We start from the raw sequence: 23,254 nt of genomic DNA, 5'->3' as shown, positions 1-23,254 counted from the left end.
TTCTCTTCCTATCTACACCATGATAAAACAACTTGAACCCTGCTCCTAAACTTCTCGCCTTGCTACCTTTCCACCTGGTCTCCTGGACACACAGTATGTCTACCTTTCTCTGCATCATGTCAACCAACTCTCTACCTTTTCCTGTCATAGTTCCAACATTCAATGTCCCTACTCTTAGTCCTATACTCTTGGCGCTCCTCTTCTCTTCATGCGAACGCACTTTCTTCCTCTCCTTCGAACCAAAAGTAATCCAATTTTCACCAGCGCCCTGTAGGTCAACAGCGCCGATGGCGGTCGTTGTTAACCCGGGTTTCGACCAATCCGGTATGGAAGTCATAGGTTTGATTTGCATCTTTGATTTGGCAAAAGTTTTACACCGGATGCCCTTTCTGATGCAACCGGGCTTGGGACCGGCACAATAAGACACTGGCTTGTGCCCTCTTGCGGCTACATTGTGCCCTCTCTACATGACCAAATTGCTCAGCCAGTCTTTGTTGACAAAGTGGGTAAATAGTAAAGATGCTAAAGCAAATATGCTAACGCATGCTAGCAAAACCCCGTGGCACACACCGCTGACATTTCATGCTTCATTTTTTAAAATTATTTTCTTATAGCTTGATGAAATGCATGTAAATATAAAGATAATCTGTTCCTATTATTTTAACTTCAAACTTTTTTCCCCATCTAACTCTTGGCATCCATCTAGTGGCAGAGGTTTTGAATCATGCCTTAATTTTCCTCTAAATGTAGCATAAATTAGTGCATCATGACAAAATATTTAACATATTGACAATCATAACTATGCAGAGAAATAGTCATCGTCATATTGAATATTATCATGTGGAAAAGAACAGTTACAAAGCTGCATCTTTTGTTCTTTTTTCCCAGCGTGAATGTATCTCTGTCCATGTGGGCCAAGCCGGGGTCCAGATGGGGAACACCAGCTGGGAGCTCTACTGTCTGGAACACGACATCCAGCCAGACGGACAGATGCCCAATCGCAATCCTGTCGGAGGCCACGACGACTCCTTCAACACTTTCTTCAGTGAGACGGGGGCTGGGAAGTACGTCCCCAGAGCCGTCTTTGTTGACCTGGAACCCACTGTGATGGGTCAGTAGTGTTGTGACATGGGTTTGTTTTTTTTGTTTTTGTTTTTTAAGATCAGGCATGATCAACTTCAGGTAAAGTCAGGTTTGGTTATTGTTAAGGTTTCAGGTGCCTTTCAAATTCTAATCACCTTTTTTTATCAGCATTGTACGTTAGCTGAAAAAATTAAGTGTCTTTGGTTAGCCAGTTTAACTCATATTATCTAACTTTTATCCACTTTAAGTACTTCCTATTCCAAATAAACATATTTTCTTTGTTGTTGCTGTCTTTTCCAGATGAAGTACGCACAGGAGCGTACCGTCAGCTCTTTCATCCTGAACAGATGATCTCAGGAAAAGAAGACGCTGCTAACAACTATGCCAGAGGACATTACACCATTGGCAAAGAGGTCATCGATGGTGTCCTAGATAGAATCCGTAAACTGGTAGGGTACTTTAGAGTTAGTCATTCGTTTTGGTTTAACATTTAAGATTAAAAAAATGAGCATATAGAAAATATGACTGATTACTTGCATGATGTATGGTGATGATGACAAATTAGTAGAGTAATGATCGAAAGACCATCTTATACTATCTTTTATGATAACTAGCGGGAACCTGTGGAAATTCCACAATAAAACAAGATCAGACTTCCTACCAAACATATGAAAACAAATGTATTTGTATTATACACCAAGCAAATCCAACGTCAAAAATCACTGTGGTGATGTAACGGTTTCAATCCATCCATCCATCCATCCATCCATCTACAGCTTATCCGGGGCCGGGTTGCGGGGGCAACAGTCTCAGCAGGGATGTCCATACTTCCCTCTCCCCAGAAACCTCCAGCTCCTCCGGAGGGAGCCAGAGGCATCCCCAGGTCAGCCGAGAGACATAGTCCCTCCAGCGTGTCCTAGATCTTCCTCGAGGTCTCTTCCCTGTAGGACATGCCCAGAACACCTCCCCAGGGTGGCGTCCAGTAGGCATCCGGAACAGATGCCCGAGCCACCTCAGCTGGCTCCGCTCAAGGCAGAGGAGCAGCAGCTCTACTCTGAGCTCCTCCCTGGTGACTGAACTCCTCACCCTATCTCTAAGGGCCACTCTGCAGAGGAAACTCATTTCAGCCGCTTGTATCTGGGATCTTGTTCTTTCGGTCATGACCCAAAGCTCATGACCATAGGTTAGAGTAGGAACATAAATTGACTGGTAAATCGAGAGTTTCGCCTTGTGACTCAGCTCCTTCTTCACCACGACAGACCTATACCGCGGCTGCATCACTGCAGAAGCTGCACCGATCCGTCTGTCAATCTCACTTTCCATTCTTCCCTCACTTATGAACAAGACCCCAAGATACTTAAACTCCTCCACTTGGGGTAAGGACTCTCCACTGACCTGCAGAGGGCACACCACCCTTTTCCAGTCGAGAACCATGGCCTCGATTTAGAGGTGCTGATCCTCATCCCACTCGCGTCATACTCAGCTGCAAACCGTCCCAGTGAACGCTTGAGGTCCAGGTTTGATGAGGCCAACAGGACAACATCGTCTGCAAAAAGCAGAGATGAAATCCTTTGGTCCCCAAACCAGACTCCCTCCGGACCCTGGCTGCGCCTAGAAATTCTGTCCATAAAGATTATGAACAGAACCGGTGATAGAGGACAGCCCTGCTGGAGTCCAACATGCACCTGGAACAGGTCTGACTTACTGCCGGCAATGTGAACCAAGCTCTGGCTTCGGTCATACAGGGACCGGACAGCCCTCAGCAAAGGGCCCCAGACTCCATACCCCCGAAGCACTCCCCACAAGATACCATGAGGGACATGATCGATTGTCTTCTCCAGATCCACGAAACACATGTGAACTAGTTGGGCAAACTCCCATGAACCCTCAAGCACCAGTGTTCCACAACCAGGACGGACACCGCATTGTTCCTCCTGAATCCGCGGTTTGACTATAGGTCTAATCCTCCTCTCCAGTACCCTGGAACTTTCCCCGGGAGGCTGAGTGTGATCCCCCTATAGTTGGAACACACCCTCCGGTCCCCCTTTCTGAAAAGAGGGATCACCGCCCCAGTCTGCCAATCCAGAGGTACTGTCCCCGATGCGATGTTACAGAGACGTGTCAACCATGACAGTACCTGCACATCCAGAGACTTGAGGTACTCAGGGCGAATCTCATTCACCCCTGGTGCTTTTCCACTGAGGAGTTTGTCAACCACCTCGGTGACTTCAGCTTGGGTGATGGACGACTCCACCTCTGAGACCTCAGTCTCTTCTTCATCTGTGAAAGACATGGTAGCAGGATTGAGGAGATCCTCGAAGTATTGTTTCCACCTCCCGACAATATCCTCAGTCGAGGTCAGCAGCTCTCCGCCTTGACTGTAAACAGTGTTGGCTGTGCACCACTTTCCCCTCCTGAGGCACCGAATGGTTTGCCAGAATTTCTTCAAGGATGACTGATAGTCTTCTTCCATGGCCTCCCCGAACTCTCCCCAGACGCGAGTTTTTGCCTCCGCGACTATTCGAGCTGCAGTACGCCTGGCCTGCCTGTACTTGTCAGCTGCCTCCGGAATCCTACAATTCAACAAAATTTGATAGGACTCCTTCAGCTTGACGGCATCCCTTCCGGTGTCCACCACCGGGTTCGGGGGTTACCGCCGCGACAGGCACTAGAGACCTTGCAACCACAGCTCCGAGCAGTCGCTTCGACAATGGAGGTGGAAAATATGGTCCACTCTGACTCAATCACTCAGACATCATTGCCGTTTTCTGTTTGTTCCTGCTGTTTGGACTTTATGCTCAAAAACATGAAAATTGTTTGAACAGTTATGACACTTACGTTAACTGGGAAGTTTGAAGCTCTATGAGGCTTTATTTGCTCTAGTACAACATCTACTGGATGCTAAAATATCAGTTGGCATGAGTTTGAAGTGTGTGGCATTTTGCAGAAAGCCTGTGAATAAAAATAAGTCAGCAAAATAAGGAAGTACACAAAACGTATATTTTAGGGATGGCAGTACACTGTGTGTGTGTGTGTGTGTGTGTGTGTGCGTGATTGTGTGTTTGACAGGCAGTGGTCACACACACACACACACACACACACACACACACACACACACACACACACACACACACAGACACACTGGCAGTATGGAAAATGATCATTTGGACATGACAAAAATGAAAATACAGTAAACGTACAGTGAGGGGAGGGTGGTTGTGGTTGGAGTATGGACAATTTGTAACGTTGAGGTGTAGCCAGTGATTATGCTTGGGTCATATCATTGGTTTTTATTTAAAAACAACATTTTTGTCCACTGTGGCAGGTCTTAGGTGATTTTTTTTTGTAACAATATTTCCCCGCTTTAGAAAACACCTGCCTTTTATCGCTGTCAAAACTCGTGGCACAAACCGAACCGCCTCCTGAATCAGGCCATGTCAACACCTAGCTGCATAAATGCATTGATCAACACGTTTATAAGCATAAAAACTCTGAGAACGGGACCGGGACGTGTGGAAATTCACGTCGGGGAGCTGTTACACGTCAGAAAAAACATATACATGTAGACACAGGTCACAGCAGTTTTCGTCACAGGGAAACATCATCCGGATAGAGAAAGTTTCGGCTACAGCGTCCACACAACAACGCAGACCGGGCGTTTTCAAAAAACTTCACTTTGGCCAGCGTTTTCGTCCCGGACATCTGTGTTGTCTTGAGGACGAAAGACGTAACCGCAACAAAAAGCCTCACTGCCCAATGCCTTACAACATATTGTTCACGCGATTCCTTCTGGCATATGCGCCGTGATTGGTTGGGTGCTTGATTGACAGGTAGTGGGTGCAGTTAAAAAGCATGACAGTGTGAGGTTTTCAAGTGAGCTTATTCAATATATAGGTGGGGGGATAGACAACTAAAATTATGTAATCACAATTTTAGATTTTGTGTATACAGTATATAATTGCACAAATAAAATGCAGCATTAGAAAAGGGGAAGTAACTTCATAGTGGCTCAGTGGTAGAGCACGTGGTAGAGTGGGTTGTCCTATGATTCAAGGTTGGTGGTTCGATTCCCTCTCCCGCCCAAAAACCCCCGGAGTGTGAGCTGACAGTGGGAGGTGTCAGCTCGCACCCTGGAGCACTGCTGAGGCGCCCTTGAGCAAGGCGCCACCCCCTTTACAAATTGCTCATGAGGGGCGCACCATGAAGGAGCTAGCCGCCACTCTACCTCCCCTTGCATGCCTACAGGCCCCCTTGTGTTTCTGTGCGTGTGCTACAGGGGCCTGTACTCACTTTTATGTATGCATGCGTTTGAACTAATGACTAACTAGAGTGTGCCTTCTTAATTTCCCTTCAGGGATCAAAATCAGTATATATTAAAAAAAAAATGAAGACAGTAAAAGAAAAGATGGAGGAATGAAGACAAATCAATGATTATTAAAGATTAGGAAACTATACAGACGTAACCTATTATGTTTGTGGAAATCTAATGTCAAACAGTTCTCCATAAACTGACCTCAGAATAAATATTTACTTGGGTCTGAATCCCCTTCAAAATCCTCTCATGATACAATTTCACATGATGTATAAAAACCAATACAGCGGTAAAATAGTTAAATCAGTAAAACACATCTACAATACAGTAGAAATATACATATTCAAACACTTACTGTACAATTAAAAGAGAATAAGACATCACACATATCAACATAACATTTGATCACAACATCAAAACATCACAACAGGCTTGTCTTTTAGTGTTGGCAGGTGTAGATAAGCCACATTTTCAAGTTTATAGTGAAGACCTTGTATGGTGTAGGAAGTTTAACATCTTCAGGTAATGAGTTCCACTCACCAGCGCTCCTCACTGACCAGACCGACTTACCGAAAGTGCTCCTGCACAGAGGAATGAAACAGTCACCTCTGACAGAACCTCAAGTGACCCACTCAGAGCTGTTTCTTTGGCTGATGAACTCTGCCAGAGGATCTGGAGCCAAATCATGCATTCATTCATTCATTCATTGTAATATGACCACCGCTATATCCGCCGCAGCGGGTCACGGGGAGCTGGAGCCTATCCCAGTGGCATAGGGCGTGAGGCAGGGGACACTCCGGGCACGACGCCAGTGCACCGCGGAGCCACACACAAAGACATACAACCACTCACACACACACTCACTCCTACGGGCAATTTGGGACCAGCCAATCAACCTGAAGCGCATGCTTTTGGAGGTGGGAGGAAGCCGGAGAACCCGGAGAGAACCCACGCAGACACGGGGAGAGCATGCGAACTCCGCACAGAGCGGGACTCGAACCCGGGTCCGCCGTGTTGTGAGGCGGCAGTGCTACCCACTGCGCCACCGTGCCGCCCCAAATCATGCAGTACTTTTTAAATCAAATCTGCAAATGTGTCAAGACTGTCCCAGTTTAAAAGGCTGTATTTTTTTGAATTTGCTGTGATGATAGTGCCGAGTTTTTTAATCCATAACTTTAATTGTTTGTGCAAAACTTTCAATGGTTTTTTGAAGGTTTTGTACAACTATTGCCTGACCAGTGTGGTGGGGGTTTCGTTTCTCTTAAGACAAGACACAGTGTATTAAACACAAGATATTTATTTTGTCAATTCAAATCAAAGTTGAGTAGCAGTACAAGTAATATCATCACTAGGTTGAGTATGAGTCCGATAACATCATCGATGATATTGACAAACAGACAGGTTCAACAAACAGACTATTTCAACAAATACTTATCTAAGCATGATGAGAGCTCTGGAGACGATGAAAAAGTCTTCCGATGTGTTCATTCATTCATTCATTCATTCATTCATCTTCCAACCCACTTAATCCGCTTGTTGTTACAGAATATTCTGGGTACAGTAAAAAACTTCAAGTGCAAACTAGGAAATGGATCACATTTCTTTTTATACCCTAAAGGCGTAACTATGTTTCAGTAGGTACATCATGACCTCAAGAAGTTAGCAGAGACATCTAGTCGACAGTTTCACATGGCTGATGACATAACCTAATCATTCACGAGGACATTTAGTGCAGATAAAATTATTAAAAGATACTGACATTTACACAAACACTTCTAAAAACAGATTAGATTCTTGCAGAATCTTTCATGACCTCGAGACTTCCTGGGGCCGTTTCTCCCAAGTGCTGAAAGATTTGGCACACAAACAACAATCTAGATTTTTAGTTCAATGAAATTATATTATTTTATTATATTCTTTTATTGCATTAAAAACTTTCCACCACACCAGCCTGGGACCAACTGGTCAGGAAATAGTTGAAGTTGATGAAAATTATTGAATGTAAGTACATTTTTGCGGCTTCAGGTGAAATTTCATTTGAATTCCACGGAAATTTGCAAGATTTAACTTGATTTTTTTTACACAATTTGTCAATATGGGCTTTAAAGGAGAGCTGTGAATATATTATTAACCCAAGATATTTATATTGGCTGACGATTTGTATTTTTCTCTATTAATATGTTAATCAGGGTCAGGTGATACGCTATTTGTTTTGGTGAAATACATGCCTATAGTTTTAGAAACGTTTAGCTGTGGACAGCACTCCTGCAACCAAGATGAACACTGACTTTGGAGCCACCATGAACAAAGAAAACCGTGTCGTCTGCATACACTAAGTATTCAGCGTTAGGACAAACAGTAGGCAAATCATTGATATTAAGACTAAATAAAAGGGGGCATAATATTGATCCCTGAGGGACTCCAGAGGTAAGCCAAAGAGAACCAGATCTACAGTTGTTAACTAATGCAGATTGTGTTCGATCACGCAGATATGATTCAATCCAGCTCACAACGTTGTGAGAGAAGTTGAATTTTAAGAGCTTGGTTAGAAGGACAGAGTGATTTACTGTATCAAATGTTTTCCTAAGGTTCAAAAAGACAGCCCCTACAACTCCACCCTTGTCGAGAAAATATTTTATTTTCTCAATGAAGAGGCATGTGGCCATTTCAGTAGAATGCTTGGATCTGAAACCAAACTGCATGCGGTGGAGACAGGGGGAGCTGCTCTTTAAGTGATGGACAATCTGCTGTGCCACCCATGTTTCTGCAATTGTGAAAATGGCCGAAAGAATGCTTATTGGCCGATAGTTATGCAGAGAAGTTGAGTCACAAGATTTAAAGACATGGTAATAATAGTAGATTTCCAGACCGTTGGACAGTGACCAGATGAAATTGAATGATTAATGATTGAGGCAATTACGGGTGGCGAGACTAAACCTAGACGTACGAGCATGTTTTTTTCCACACGAAGAACAACCTTTGCTTTTAATGGTTTAAGTGATTGAAGCAAATTGATAACTTTGGTTTCAGTCACATTTATAATGGTAAAGGACTGCATTGCAGACAATACAGGGTATTCCGTCCTCTGTTTTCAGTAAATTTACCAGAGATTTATGACACAGACTCAATGAAGTCATTTTTAAAAGCATCACCCATCATTTAAGGTTCTGTCAGGATTTCTTAGTAGTCATGCACATTTACAAATCTGTTAAAGATAAAAAGCATGCATACAAATGATACAAAACATTTTATTTTTCATTGCATATTATGTCTTTATAATATAAAGATAATATAATTTTATAATTTCTCTGTCTGCAGGCTGACCAATGCACAGGGCTCCAGGGCTTTCTGGTCTTCCACTCCTTTGGTGGAGGCACTGGTTCAGGTTTCACCTCCCTGTTAATGGAGAGACTCTCTGTTGATTATGGAAAAAAGTCTAAGCTTGAGTTTGCCGTCTACCCATCCCCCCAGGTTTCCACAGCAGTAGTGGAGCCTTACAACTCCATCCTGACCACCCACACCACTTTAGAGCACTCTGACTGTGCCTTCCTGGTGGACAACGAGGCCATCTACGACATCTGTCGCAGGAACCTCGACATTGAATGTCCATCATACACCAACCTGAACAGGCTCATCAGCCAGATTGTGTCTTCAATCACAGCCTCCCTTCGCTTTGATGGAGCCCTGAATGTTGACCTGGCTGAGTTCCAGACCAACTTGGTGCCCTACCCTCGTATCCACTTCCCTCTGGCCACCTACGCTCCAGTCATCTCAGCTGAGAAAGCCTACCATGAACAGTTGTCTGTTGCTGAGATCACCAATGCCTGCTTTGAGCCGGCCAACCAGATGGTGAAGTGTGATCCTCGTCATGGTAAATACATGGCTTGCTGCCTGCTGTTTCGTGGTGATGTGGTGCCCAAAGATGTCAATGCAGCCATCGGTGCCATCAAAACCAAACGCACCATCCAGTTTGTAGACTGGTGCCCCACAGGCTTCAAGGTGGGTATCAACTACCAGCCTCCAACTGTGGTTCCTGGAGGAGACCTGGCTAAAGTGCAGAGGGCTGTCTGCATGCTGAGCAACACCACAGCCATCGCTGAGGCCTGGTCTCGTCTCGACCACAAGTTTGACCTCATGTACGCCAAGAGAGCCTTTGTCCACTGGTATGTTGGGGAGGGAATGGAGGAGGGAGAGTTCGCTGAGGCCAGAGAAGACATGGCTGCCTTGGAGAAGGATTATGAAGAGGTTGGAGTCGACTCGGTTGATGACGCTGGGGAAGGTGGGGAAGGGGATGAATATTAGGTTCAGCTGTCACTACCAATTTATTTAACAGACAAGATTGGTCTATTGCATGAATTGGAGAGGACTAAGGTATAGAAATCAGTTTGTATGTGAAATGTTTTATTTATTTTATTTGGATTTTTAAGAATCCACTTGTAGAGATGTAGAGATGACAGGTTTTTTTTTGGTTGTGCATCAAAACTATGTTTGACAGGTCAGACGTTATATTCCTGTGGTGTTCAATAAATCCCATAAATATACTGAATCATTGTCTCTCCATAAATGAAAATTTTGGAATTTGTCCCATGATCATCTTTCAGATTTTGCACACGGTTCTATTTTTAGAACTTCATAGTGTTGACCTTGTGTTATTTTGCTCAAGCACACATTGTTGGAAACCAGTCTCACACCTCAGCTAATAGAGTCTGTTTAAATCCAACTTATGAGGCCTGTTCTAAAATAATGTTTACGAACGTATGGTCAAACAGACTGCTATAGAAAAAAAATTAAATGTGCTGTTGGATCTGTATTCATTATACTAGAACAGTTCACACAAACCTGTCTATGATTTACTCAACATCTCCCCCATCTATATATTTGAATAAGCTCACTTGAACACCTCATGCTGTTACGTTTTAACTCCTACCACTGCCTGTCAATCAAGCGCCCAACCAATCAAGGCGCTGAAGGAATCACGTGAACAAGAGCTCCTCAGAGCATCGTAGAATGAAATTAACAGCTGTCACCATAAAAAATACTCTATTCCCTGTTTAATGTCCATTGACATATAATGCAAACACACTGTACACAAGAAAACAAACATTTTCTTGTGTACAGTTTTGGTCGGCATCTACCCGGAAGTTCGGCCCTTTAGCCGAGTTAGCTCCGGTCTTCACATTTGTCCATGTTTCTCACTTATTGAGCCGTTTTAGCTTCTTCAAACATAGCGGTTTATATTCTTTGATTGTGATGGACCTCACTTTGTCATGTGGTGAACCCCGAAGCTTTATCCACCACGACCAAACTCACGAAGAGTTTGGTCGTGGTGTCCGTAACGCTGAAGCGGCCTTCGTCTTCGCGTTCGTCTGTCCCACAAATACGGAACTGTTACGGCTTCGTCAGACACAACAGTTGGTTGTCTTATGACGGCGTAGAAAAAAAACAAAAAAACAAGGTCTGATATTATTGTTTTATCGCAGTATTTCCACGGGTATTGTACTCAACAACGAAATAGTCAGCTAATATACATTTAGTTTTAACAGTTCCAAGCATGCCATATCAGGAACCCTGCAGTTCACTTTGTGTAATGTCATTACCAGGTTACTTCAGTTCATTTACAGCTAATTATCAGACATAATGATAGGTAACCAATATCCAGTATGGATGTGGCTTCTGCTGTCAGTGGTTTGCAGAATGTGGACAGTTCAGGGAGGCAGAGACCAGCAACTGGAAAGACTTGTGTGCAAATGCAACAGTACAGCAACAACTAGCTGGTAACAACTAGCAAAAATAACATCATTAGTAAAGCTGAAACACTTCCATCTTCTGATGTACAACAGAAGATGCAAGTAAATGTCAAATTAATGTACATGAAACAAATGTCAAGGTTTAAAACACATTATATGTTGGGATCTGGGACCTAAAATACAATTTCTGCAATTTCTGCTGTTAGGTGGTGCTGTGTTGTCTAACTGTGATAACTCTATTCTTGTGTGTTCTTGTGTAACATGTTGTACAACACTGTGAAACTTTACCTTTTCTTACATCCCACTTCATCCCAATTGTCAGTGTTTGTGTCTTTGTCCGTCTGTCCGTCCTAGTTTATCTTTTTTGACTGGCCCCGCTGACGTGAGTGTAATTATTCCTTTATCCCACTAGAGGGAGCTACCAGCCAAATAGAGATCCAGCCCAGGCCCTCTGCATTTTCCGTGGCCCCTTACCCTAATCCCAATGAAACTCTACTGAGCAAGATATTAGTGGAGGGTCTTTAGCCTCATTTGGACTGGAACCACCATGACCACTTACACTAGTCTGAGTCACCACAAACACGTCTTTGAATGACTTTCACGTTTTATTTCTCATTGAGTAGACATTTCGTCTCTTAGAGGTGACGTTCTAAACATCCCAAATACCAATACACTAGCACCACTAGCACCAGGTGTGTGTTTGGCATGTCCATCTGAAAATACATGCCTAACACACACACACACACACACACACGTAGACACACACACACACACACAAACACACACACACACACACACACACACACACACACACACACACACACACTCTAGCTGTAGCTTTGTGACCGGACGTATGCAGCCATATACCAACCCTAAAAACCAACTTTCAGTGGTTTTTAGGGTTGAATCTCATATGAGGTTAAATCTCAGGATCGTCTGTTTTTAATTTGACAAGCCGGACAGGATTTTCCTGCAAGGCTGGAAACTCTCCTTTCAGTCAGAGTCTACTGGCACTTGATGGAATCACCCAACGTCGTCTCTGCTGTGGACTCATCCTCTACTGGTTCGCATGGGATGACTGGCTCAGCCAATGGGACCAAAGCCAAGGTTCCTGATATCATCAAGGCAGAACGTCTTCAGAGGAATCATCTAATCAGCTATTTGTTCTGTAAACAAGTATTGTTATTTTGTCATTGAATTTTGTTTCCTATTTCAATTTGACATTTTACCCTTCCAGTATGGCACGGTGGCGCAGTGGTTAGCTCTGCTGCCTCACAACACGGCGGACCCAGGTTCTAGTCCCGCTCTGTGCAGAGTTCGCATGCTCTCCCCGGCTTCAAATTACCCCTAGGTGTTAGTGTGTGTGTGAGTGTCTGTCTGTCATATATATGGCTCAGCGGTGCACTCTGCTTCACGCCCCCAGCTGGCTGGGATAGGTTACAGCACTCCACAACCCGCGATAGCAGACGAAATGTGTGATATATAGAAGATGAATGAATTAGACTTTTGAGCTGCCTCTGGAGTACCTCAACCACGAGGAAGTTCATGAAGCTCAACAGGGCATCATAACCGGATGCCCAGGAGTTGGCATGGAGCCCTCAGTGATAAGAGTGTGTCGTCCTGGTTTACATAACATCCGACACTGTGATGAAGGAGGCCAAACAGGATGAACATGCCTTGCATCAAGTGAACATTGATATGGTGCATCACCTATTATCCCTGTTGCCCACAATAAACTTTTTTCCTTTCGGCTTTTCCCTGAAGGGGTTACCACAGCGATTCAGTTGCTTCCATCTAACCCTGTCTTCTGCCTCCTCTTCTCCTACACCAACTGCCTTCATGTCCTCTTTCACTACATCCATAAACCTCCACTTTGGTCTTCCTCTTGGCCTCCTGCCTGGCAGTTCAAAAGCCAATGCAGGAATCTGTGGCCCCTATTACTGTTCCCCCTTGAGATCTGATCTGGACAGATTGTCATCATTCGGGACAAACAGCAAGTGCTCCTCCCTAAAGCTCGGATCAACAAGACTTCAAATGTCTGCAAGGGTTCTCGCTGGGTACTCCAGCTTCCACCTTTAAAGAAACATGTAGTTTAGGTGAATTGGTCACTTCAAATTTTCAGTGTGTGTTTGTCTTTTGTGTGGCCTCGCTATGAGCTGGTGTCTCAACTGGGGTGTACCCTGCATTTCACCATAGCCACCTGGGATAGACTACAGGAGAACCATGACCCATAAGGTAAAGAAGTGGCTGTAGACAAGACACTTGCGGTCATGTTGTCTGCAAGGAAATGGATGGATAAAATTACAGCATTTGAGGTTTGATGAAATTGCAAAATATGTTCAAGCTAAAACAGAGGGAGGTCTGGACTGTAGTCAGTTTGTGCAAACTTTACGCAGGGAAACAAAAAGTTGCAAGATATCTGTGCGAAAATAGGTGCTGCTAAAAAGATTTGATTAGGAAAAAGCAATAGAACAGTCTTAGAGAAAGGGGGGTAGACGAGGGTCAAATTGAAAGTACAGTCCAAAACAAGTAAACCATGTCCAGAGGGAGCAGGGAAGATATCTAAAGTCCAAAAACAGGCAACAACTCCACAGGTTGAAAGGCTTTGCACGAGGCACAAAGACACACCGGTGATGAAAGAGGGAACACACACAGAGTTCAGAACAACATACGAACTGTTCGCGCTGAGTAACACATCAAATGCGGTATGTAGATGCAACTGAATTCTGTCTGTATGTGAGGAATGACCAGATGGATACTGGTTCGGCAGGAAGTTCTTTGTTAAGCCATCATTTTGTGGTTTATTTTAAATTTCTTCGGTTGATTCACTGGTAATCATTTAAAAGGTGAGAATTCAACCGCAGATTTTTAGAACTAGTGATTTTAAGAGTTTTGTGCAGAAAAATCTGCATCTTCCTCCATCTTTTTCTCTCTAACAGTGACCTGTGTAGCTCTGATAATGAACCACCTACACTGTATCATCACTCATTTCATGGAACAATCGGTACATAAAGATCACTTACAGCACAAACATTTTAGCTCCTGTTAAATGATTTAAGTGCTTAAGGGTGAGGATGTCCCAAATTCCTTTATCAGCAAGAGCAACAACTGGTTTAGGGGGACATTTTCCTGAAGAGGAAGCACATTTCCTTTTTCAAGTGTTAATTCTAAGCTGTGTAAGCTAACAGAATGACACAAAAATGTGTGATGCAAATTTCTAATAATGTATCTTCTAGTTTTTCATGTTGTGCCATGCTCCAATGTGTGTGTTTGCATGTGCGTTTATACGTGTGTTTGTGTGTGTGTGTGTGTATGTGTGTGTGTGTGTGTTTGTGTGTGTGTGTGTGTGTTGTCTTTCAATATGCAGCAGTATAAACACTATATTAAATAGATTATAGGGAAAAAAAAGTGGCTGAAATTGGGTAACTTCAAATTGTAATTTTTAAGGATCTTATATTTCCACTGCTAAGTTTGATTCTCAGGTTGCACATTAATTGAGTTGAGGAAAGTTTCTAGTATCTTATATCGTAACTGATACTTGTATCCTCAAATAACCCTTCCTCTGTAGGTCTGCCGATGGATGACCGGATGTTTTTTAGGGTGTAATATAATTTTATTCTGCAGAAAACGTTTCATGTGGATATTTTCCTGAGTGAAAATGAATAAACCTGCCACTCATCGCATGTTTCTAGCCCCAGAATTGACTTGCCCTCACCGGGTCCGACTTTTGTGGAGGAGTATCTTTACATTAAGGCCTCTGCAGGGTGAGCAAATATTTTTATTGTCTTTGTGTCAGGAATATAGAACTCTTGACACGTTGCATCCAAAGAAATCCTTTTTCTGTTAGACTGTATAAACCAGGTTTGAAGGCTGTCGATAAATCACAGGAAATATCCATCCAGCACGCTAACTAGTTGTTCTAATACGCTCTGATTTCATACATGAGGAATGTATGTGGTTGTCTGTCACTGCGAAATAGGGCAAATGTAATCCTTCTTATGGGATTGAGACCTGCAAGTCTGGAAGCTTGGTGAGTTTGAGATAAACAAGTTTTATTTATTTGCTTGTCATGCACACACACACACACACACACACACACACACACACACACACAGAGGGAGAGAAATCAGCACGTCTGCATCACGAACAAAAAATCTCCCATGTTAACACTTAAACGCAGCAGGAGTCCACTGTTATTGCGCTGATCGCTCGTCTGTCCTCAGCTGAACCGGAGGAAATACAGGAAAAAAGTTTATTATAACACCTTCATTCATTCAGGCTCTATCTGGGCACACGCCCACTATGGAGCACATCACCTGATCTCAAAATTATTTTTTTAGGTTGTAATGTCCTCAGCTCACCTCTGCCGGCCTGTGAGTCAGACACAAAAACGAACTTTTATAATGCTGCAAGGAACACTTTTCTTGTCTTTACAACGATGCCCTACTTTCTTATTTTGCAACAATTTTCTCCTGGAATTTGTGTGTCTTGTCAGTTTTTTATATTTCCCTGACTAATCTGTGTACAAAGACTGGCTTTGACAAATGTAGAGCATGTATAATGTTACGTTTAAATCCACGAGCTAATAATGATCACATATCTTAGGTCAACCATACCAGTGAGACTCTTTAGTGAGAATGTAATGATTACAACAAGGTGATTAATAGATCAGTAAAGCCTCATCCCTCAAACTCCACCATAAAACTACAACTTGAAGCCCAATTAGTATGTTTCTAAAGCTAATGAGTCTGGATTGTGCTATACTGTAATCAGTTAAATAGGATAATACATTTTCCATATATACACCATATTTCTAATGTAGCCGCAAGAGGACACAAGCCAGTGTCTTATTGTGCCGGTCCCAAGCCCGGATAAATACAGAGGGTTGCATCAGGAAGGGCATCCGGCGTAAAACTTTTGCCAAATCAAAGATGCGAATCAAACCTATGACTTCCATACCGGATCGGTTGGTATCGGTTACCATATTTCTCAAAGTACTTGCTCAGTTATCCAAACCAGCCAAATGTAGGTGATCAAATCCCTTCCATAGCCACAGTAGTATAAAGCCAAGCACCAAGGCATGCAGACGACAAATATTTGTGACAAACATTTTTTCTTTGTGCATGCGCGAGCAGGCTGCAGTTTCCTCTGCTCAGAGTGAGTTTGTTATGCTTAATTTTGCGTTTTTTTTCTATTTTTCTGTGTATATTATTCTAACATAAATTTTGATAATGTATAGCAATATGCTTGTGTACTCCAAGGATGAGTTAATGTCTCTGAGGGCCAAAGGAGACCCAGCAACACGTGATCTCATCCCCGCCGAGCGGGTCACGTTGAAAGGGCTAGACTAACTGCTAGGCCGTTAACCGGAGGCGAGTCAAACCCTCCATCCCCTTCGTCATCATGGGGAATGTGAACTCGCTACCAAACAAGTTGCACGAACTGACGGTGCTGTGCAGGACTGAACAGCGCTACCGGGAGACCAGCTTGTTTGTGATCTCAGAGATGTGGCTAACTGGTGACGTGCCAGACGCTAACGTCGGACTAACCGGCTTCTCCTCCGTACGAACGGACCGGGACACTAACAACGGCGGTAAGAAGAAAGGAGGTAGATTAATAATCTATACCAATGATAGATGGTGCCATCCAGGACATGTGACGGTGAAATTGACACTGTGCAACCTTGATCTGGAGCTAATAGCTGTTAGCATCAGACCCTACTACCTGGCGCCTGAATTTTCACACGTTATTGTCCTCGCCATCTACATCCCCTACCTGCAGACCCAGAGACTGCACGAGAGACCATCTGTGGGACCACCTCCGCTCTTCTGACCCGGCACCCAGAGGCACTCGTCATTATTACTGGTGACTTTAACCACGTCACCTTGGACTCATTTCTCCCCACAATGGTCCAGTGTGTAGACTGTCCCACACGGAAGAACAGAACCATCGATCTGATCTACACTAATGCTAAGGAGGCATACACCGTCACCCCCCTCCCTCCACTAGGTAAATCAGACCACAACCTAGTGCATCTACATCCCACCTACATCCCGCTGGTGAAACGGCTACCAGCAACAACACGGCAGGTCAGGAGGTGGACCCTGGAAGTGGAGGAGATGCTGAGGGACTGCTTCCAGACCACCAACTGGGATGTCATCGTGGGCTCACATGGGGAGGACATTGAGGGGGCAGCTCAGTGTTTTACAGATTACATGAACTTCTGTGTGGACACAGTGGCCCCTGTCAGGACAGTCAGGTGTTACCCCAACAACAAACCATGGGTAACCAAGGAAGTCAAGGCTGTCCTGAACAGGATGAAGCGGGCGTTCAGGAGCAAGAATGAGGAGGAGATGAGGAAGGCCCAGCAGGAAGTGAGACTCTGCCTGAGGGAGGTCAAGGAGGCGTACGGGAGGAAGCTGGAGAAGCAGTTGGGGTGCAACCAGGTACGGGAGGTCTGGAATGGGATGAGAACTATCACCAGACACGGGAAAGGGTGCAGCACTGTGAAGGGGAATATTGAACAAGCGAATGAACTAAACAGCTTTTTCAATCGGTTCAGCTCCCCCACCACTCCCGGCTCCTCGTCTTAGGCCTCTCCCGGCCCTGCAGACAACTCCGCTGATGCTCCCTCCTCCTGTGCATCCTCTCCTTCCACCCCTGCCACTTCTCCTGAGCCCTCTCCAAGAACTGCGAAGCTCAATGACCCCACCTCAACCACTGGACTTCCAACCTCGCCACGACTTCCTGCTCCCACCACTACCAAGTCTGTCATAACTGCAGACCTGGTGATGACAACGCTGAGGAGGCTCCATCCCTATAAGGTGGCTGGACCAGATAAGGTCTCCCCAAGACTCCTCTGAACCTGTGCTTCGGAACTGGGAGACCCCCTGCAGTGATTGTTCAACCGCAGGCTGTGGCTGGGGAGGGTCCCGTCACTGTGGAAGACCTCCTGCATCGTCCGTGTCCCCGAGGAAGGATGCCCTACTGAGCTCAACGACCACTGACCGGTCGCTCTTACCTCCCACGTAATGAAGACCCTAGAGCGACTGGTTCTGGATCTCATGCGTCCACAGGTGCAGGGTGCAATGGACCCTCTTCAGTTCGCTTATCAGGCCAAGGTTTGGGTTAACGACGCTGTCTTGTACCTCCTCCACCGTGTGCTCTCCCACCTGGACACCGGGGGCTGTGCCGTCAGGGTGCTCTTCTTTGACTTTTCGAGCGCCAGTTTGTGTTGAAGGCGCTGGTGTTTATCCAGTATTTATTCTTTATGTAACGCCTGAGCAGTGGATATGTACAATTTCCTCCGGGATTAATAAAGTCTCTCTCTCTCTCTCTCTCTCTCTCTCTCTCTCTCTCTCTCTCTCTCTCTCTCTCTCTCTCTCTCTCTCTCTCTCTCTCTCTCTCTCTCTCTCTCTCTCTCTCTCTCTCTCTCTCTCTCTCTCTCTCTCTCTCTCTCTCTCTCTCTCTCTCTCTCTCTCTCTCTCTCTCTCTCTCTCTCTCTCTCTCTCTCTCTCTCTCTCTCTACACTGGTAGGAAGCCACCAGAGCACTAAGCAAAGCCCATGAACACATTTAATGAGTGAGTTTGGTGTTGAAGAACTTTACTGATCTGCGCAGAGTCTTGACCTGAACCTAATAGAACAGCTCTGGTGTTCAGTGGAGCAGAGACTGTATCTGACCTTACAAATGCCCTTTTGGAAGAATGATAACAATTTCCTATTAACACACTCCAAACCTTGTAGAAAGCCCTTCCTAGAAGATCTGAAGCTGTTATAGCTTCCAAAGATGGACTGACGTCATGTTAAATCCGTTACATTACGAATGCGAAGCAACTGAAGTTCGTATGCGTGTGAAGGCAGGTGAGCGAATACTTTTGGAAATATAGCTATTTACATAAGGTTTTTTTTATATACACGATCCATCCACTATTCCTCAAAGAAAATGTGGAAAAATAGAGACTGAATTATAATCCTATTTCCCCATCAAAATGCAAATATTTCTATTCTTAAAGACCCATCCCACCATCAAGATTTATTAAATATTATGCATTTGATTATTAAACAATCCAACAGAAACATGGACAAAGGTGAAAAATGGGAAGAAAAAGAGAAGAGAACTTAAAAAAGAAACATAAAATAATAAAAGGTGATTTTATTTTATTTATTATTACCCCCACTAGCCCCACTCATTTTAGGCCAGTCTGTTTAAAACTAAATCTTAGCTACATTTTCAGCAGCTGAAGCCTTCATGAACGTAATTAACAAAAATGTAAATTTTCGACACATAAAGACATGAAACAGTATCAAAATGAACTTCTGTTTGGAGCCTGCCCTGGAACAAAACTAAATCAATGACAGACAACTAAGTAAATAAAGATGGGATAAGAATGTGGTCAAAACAAAAAGAGAAAAGATAAAGTGGTGACGAGATGCTGAGAATAAATGTGTGCATCCTAAATTAATTCAGAAATAGAAAATCTGATTATTGCAAAAAGGGAATGGTTCATATTGGTCAGATTTTGTTTTCAAAACAGAAAAACTCAATAATTTGTATGAAATTTACAAATTATTTAGAATTTATTTGACCCAAAGGAATGAATTATTCAGGGAGTTAATAACTAAACAAATCCATCTTCGGTAAATTAATCATATTTCACTTTATTTTATCATGTTAAATACGAAGGAAACCACATTTATAAATTCTGATTATCGTTAGGATCATTTTCCCAATGTAATATCAAGACAAATATAGTGACTTACACATTAACTGATATATTAGAGCTGTTTAAAAGTTTTTTTTACACACGGTGCGCTCTGTGCCTGCAAAGGGTTAAACTGCATTGCCAGCAATCCCTTTAACAGGCAGGTGCTCCGCCAGTCCGGCCCACAGCTCAGCGTATTCCAGCATCTCAGCAGGAACCCAGAACTGTCATGTAAGGAGTAACGAGTCATGTGAACGATGATGGCCGCAGGTCGGCAGCAGCCTTCAAATAGAGCATCATCGCTGCAGGAGTGGGACATCAACCCAGGCCAACCGGTGGACGTGCATTACCCTGACAGGCAGACTCACTCACGTGCCAAGTTCTAAGAGAATAGGATTTTCTCTCTCTGACTTAAAAGCGGCAACAGCAGCTAAAGCAACAACAACAAAAACGACAACAACAACATTGACTTGTCTGCTGAGGTGTGCTCTGGCTCTGGAGATGTGGTGGATGCTGTTTCCAAGGTGGATCTGGTTCCTCGTGTGTGTGTCAGTGTGGATGGGACACCAGGCGATAATTTTGCCCCACATCACCTACACACATGCGGGGATCTGTCCGAATGACATGAATCCTAACCTGTGGGTGGATGCCATGAGCACCTGTACTAGAGAGTGTGAATCAGATAAGGTAATGTCTCAGAGTGTTTTATATTCTTTTTATATTTAATTCAGAGGTGATTGACTATCTGTAGAATGTTACAATGCTGACTGTGCATCTGTGGTGTCTCTCCTCTTGCAGGAGTGTGAGACCTTCGAAAAGTGTTGCCAAAATGTGTGCGGGAACAGGAGTTGTGTAGCGGCCCGTTATATGGATGGTGATAAAGGCCCCATGGGAATGCCAAAGGAAGCCACCTGTGCTAGTTTCATGTGCAACCAGCAGGGGTCTGAGTGTGACGTCTGGGATGGGCAGCCGATGTGTAAGTGCCGCGATCGCTGCGAGAGAGAGCCACACTTCACCTGCGCCTCCGACGGCATGACCTACTACAACAAGTGTTACATGGATGCTGAGGCGTGCTCCAAGGGCATCACCCTGTCCGTTGTTACCTGTCGCTTCCACCTCACATGGCCCAACACCAGCCCTTCACTGCCACGGGCGACCACTCATCGTCCAACCACCGCCCCTCTCCATACGACGATCCCACCTCCTGCGGAGCCTCAGCCACCCGTGGTGGTCAGCGGTCCCACTCACCAGACCGTAAACGCAGGTGACACAGCCAGCTTCCTGTGTGAGGTGACAGGTCGTCCCCGACCTGAGATCACCTGGGAGAAGCAGCGGCCGGACGGCATGGAGAGGGCAGTCATGATGCCTAATCATGTGCGAGGAAATATGGTGGTCACCAACATCGGTCAGCTGGTCATCTACAACGCACATCCAAATGACTCAGGCATCTACACCTGCACGGCCAAGAACCCATCTGGACTGGTTCAGGTCAGCCACCCTCTGACCATATTGCCTAAAGGGCAGCAGAAAACCCCAGAGCCCAAGAATGTGACCCGCTGCCAACCCGGAGAGTGTCTGAAACTTGCTGAAAACCCTGAGGATTGTGGAAGCGAGCAAGAGAAAGTGAGTTGGTATTATGAACCCAAAGCCAACAACTGCTTTTCCTTCACCCACTGCCACAGAAGCAGCAATGACCAGCAGCCCAGCAAGATGTTTGAGACGTACGAGGAGTGTATGGAGTGCTGTGGTCCAGAGCTGTTGGGCCCCTGCGGGCTCCCTGCCCTGCAGGGCCCCTGTAAAGCCTACGAGCCTCGCTGGGCTTACAGCAGTAGCCTGCGGCAATGCCAGTCCTTCATCTACGGAGGATGCGAGGGCAACGACAACAACTTTGAATCTAAGGAGGTCTGTGAGGAGACGTGCCCCCACCCCAAGAACCACCACCACTGCAAGGTGTGCAAGCCAAGAGGCAAGATAGTGATGAGCTTCTGTCGGAGTGACTTTGTCATTCTGGGTCACATGACAGAGCTTATAGAGGAAAAGAACTCTGGCCACGCCCTTGTGACTGTGGAGGAGATCCTTAAGGACGAGAAGATGGGTTTACGTTTCTTTGGCAAGGAGCCTCTCGAGGTCACCTTCCTCAACATGGACTGGAACTGCCCTTGCCCAAACATCACAGGCACTGCCTCTGAGGGACAGGTCATCATTATGGGCAACGTGCATGATGGGATGGCCATCCTTCAGCCAGAGAGCTACGTGGGTGCTTCAAGCCCTCGTCGAATACGGAAGCTGAGAGAGGTCATCTCTAAGAACACCTGTGATATTCTGAAAGCGATCACCAACAGCCCTCAGTAGGCTAAAGGTTATATTCTCTATGTAAAGTTTAGGAATCTGACTCCTACAATAAGCTTTTATGTAGCTACATGTAATGCCTCCTTTCTGTGTTTGAAAGTTTTCTCGGTGAGGAACATGTCCTTTTATTAAGGGTGCAGTCATTCACATTGTTGATTGAAATACCATGAGACATCCATCAAGATCCTCTTGTTACCTTACTCCTCCAAACTCGTCCTCTGCTCATGCTCTGTCTTGCCTCCAGCAGAAACGCAGGTTGCAGAGGCTCAAGACAGACATGGTGCAGTTTTTATGTACATAATTTAACCGTCACAAATCTTGTGATTCTTTATTTTTCCAGGCATGTTTCATAACTGAACACTTTGTACATTTAGGTTTCTATGTATTTCAGTACGACGAGCTTGATTTGGTTCATCCCAATGAAGAAGTTGTAATATATTATATAAACTTCCACAATTTATCACCATCACTCTAAATTTTCATGTACTCACTCTTCCATTTTTGGATATTTATTACCTTTAGCTTTTACGCAGTTTTATATTTCACATTTTCTCTGAAATGTAGATGCTTTTGATATAATTTTATGTTATCTGTGACAAAAATAAAGAGTTGGTTTTTATTTTCTTTTGTCTCCTTTCATTGGCCTCTGTTCATATGTACATGACCCATTTCGTACTTTCATTTTTTGGGCAGACACAATTTTATTGTTTTGAAGCCTACAGTACACAATCGCCTGTTGTTTAGCAGGCTTTCTCTATCTGTGTGGCTGCACTGGTAGGTTCTGATAAAACAGACTTAAGAACAACATATCCTCATCCCCAACCAGAGCCCATCCATTCTTAACACCCCAATGGTATTGTAAAAACTTTCTCCCTATTTCGTGTTGCCTCCGTGATTCAGTCTAATTGGGTCAGGAGCCTAAGTTGTAAAACTCTGATCCATTTTCATACATGAGTTATGTGTTTCATGCTGTGCCAGCCGGCGTCTGTTGGTTCCTTGGAACATGTCTTGGTGGACTTCAACGAGGGTGTTCTACTTCCCAGATGAGATTCTGTTTCTC

At 44.5% G+C, this 23,254-nt stretch overlaps 2 protein-coding genes across 2 annotated transcripts; both read left to right on the top strand.

Annotated features, from left to right (window-relative positions):
- Window positions 1-879: 879 nt before the first annotated feature.
- Window positions 880-9,697, top strand: LOC137588200 (tubulin alpha-1D chain-like). The gene is made up of 3 exons (XM_068305128.1): window positions 880-1,111; window positions 1,384-1,532; window positions 8,714-9,697. Exons 1-3 carry the CDS (start codon window positions 931-933, stop codon window positions 9,695-9,697), a joined length of 1,314 nt encoding a protein of 437 aa, XP_068161229.1. The 5' UTR covers window positions 880-930.
- Window positions 9,698-20,069: 10,372 nt separating this feature from the next.
- On the top strand, window positions 20,070-22,818 carry LOC137588542 (WAP, Kazal, immunoglobulin, Kunitz and NTR domain-containing protein 2-like). The gene is made up of 2 exons (XM_068305679.1): window positions 20,070-20,532; window positions 20,644-22,818. Exons 1-2 carry the CDS (start codon window positions 20,347-20,349, stop codon window positions 22,195-22,197), a joined length of 1,740 nt encoding a protein of 579 aa, XP_068161780.1. The 5' UTR covers window positions 20,070-20,346; the 3' UTR covers window positions 22,198-22,818.
- Window positions 22,819-23,254: the final 436 nt, after the last annotated feature.

Source organism: Antennarius striatus, chromosome 21, assembly GCF_040054535.1.
Source record: "Antennarius striatus isolate MH-2024 chromosome 21, ASM4005453v1, whole genome shotgun sequence".
NCBI lineage: Eukaryota > Metazoa > Chordata > Actinopteri > Lophiiformes > Antennariidae > Antennarius > Antennarius striatus.
This window is presented reverse-complemented; position numbering and strand designations above follow the sequence as displayed.

What these genes read in the sequence shown, in the direction of transcription:
- LOC137588200 (XM_068305128.1), top strand. Translation starts at nt 931, where the DNA reads ATGGGGAACACCAGCTGGGAGCTCTACTGTCTGGAACACGACATCCAG. An exon ending in CCTGGAACCCACTGTGATGG is followed by an intron (nt 1,112 to 1,383) that starts GTCAGTAGTGTT and finishes TGTCTTTTCCAG; the next exon opens with ATGAAGTACGCACAGGAGCG. An exon ending in TAGATAGAATCCGTAAACTG is followed by an intron (nt 1,533 to 8,713) that starts GTAGGGTACTTT and finishes CTCTGTCTGCAG; the next exon opens with GCTGACCAATGCACAGGGCT.
- LOC137588542 (XM_068305679.1), top strand. Translation starts at nt 20,347, where the DNA reads ATGTGGTGGATGCTGTTTCCAAGGTGGATCTGGTTCCTCGTGTGTGTG. An exon ending in GAGAGTGTGAATCAGATAAG is followed by an intron (nt 20,533 to 20,643) that starts GTAATGTCTCAG and finishes CTCCTCTTGCAG; the next exon opens with GAGTGTGAGACCTTCGAAAA.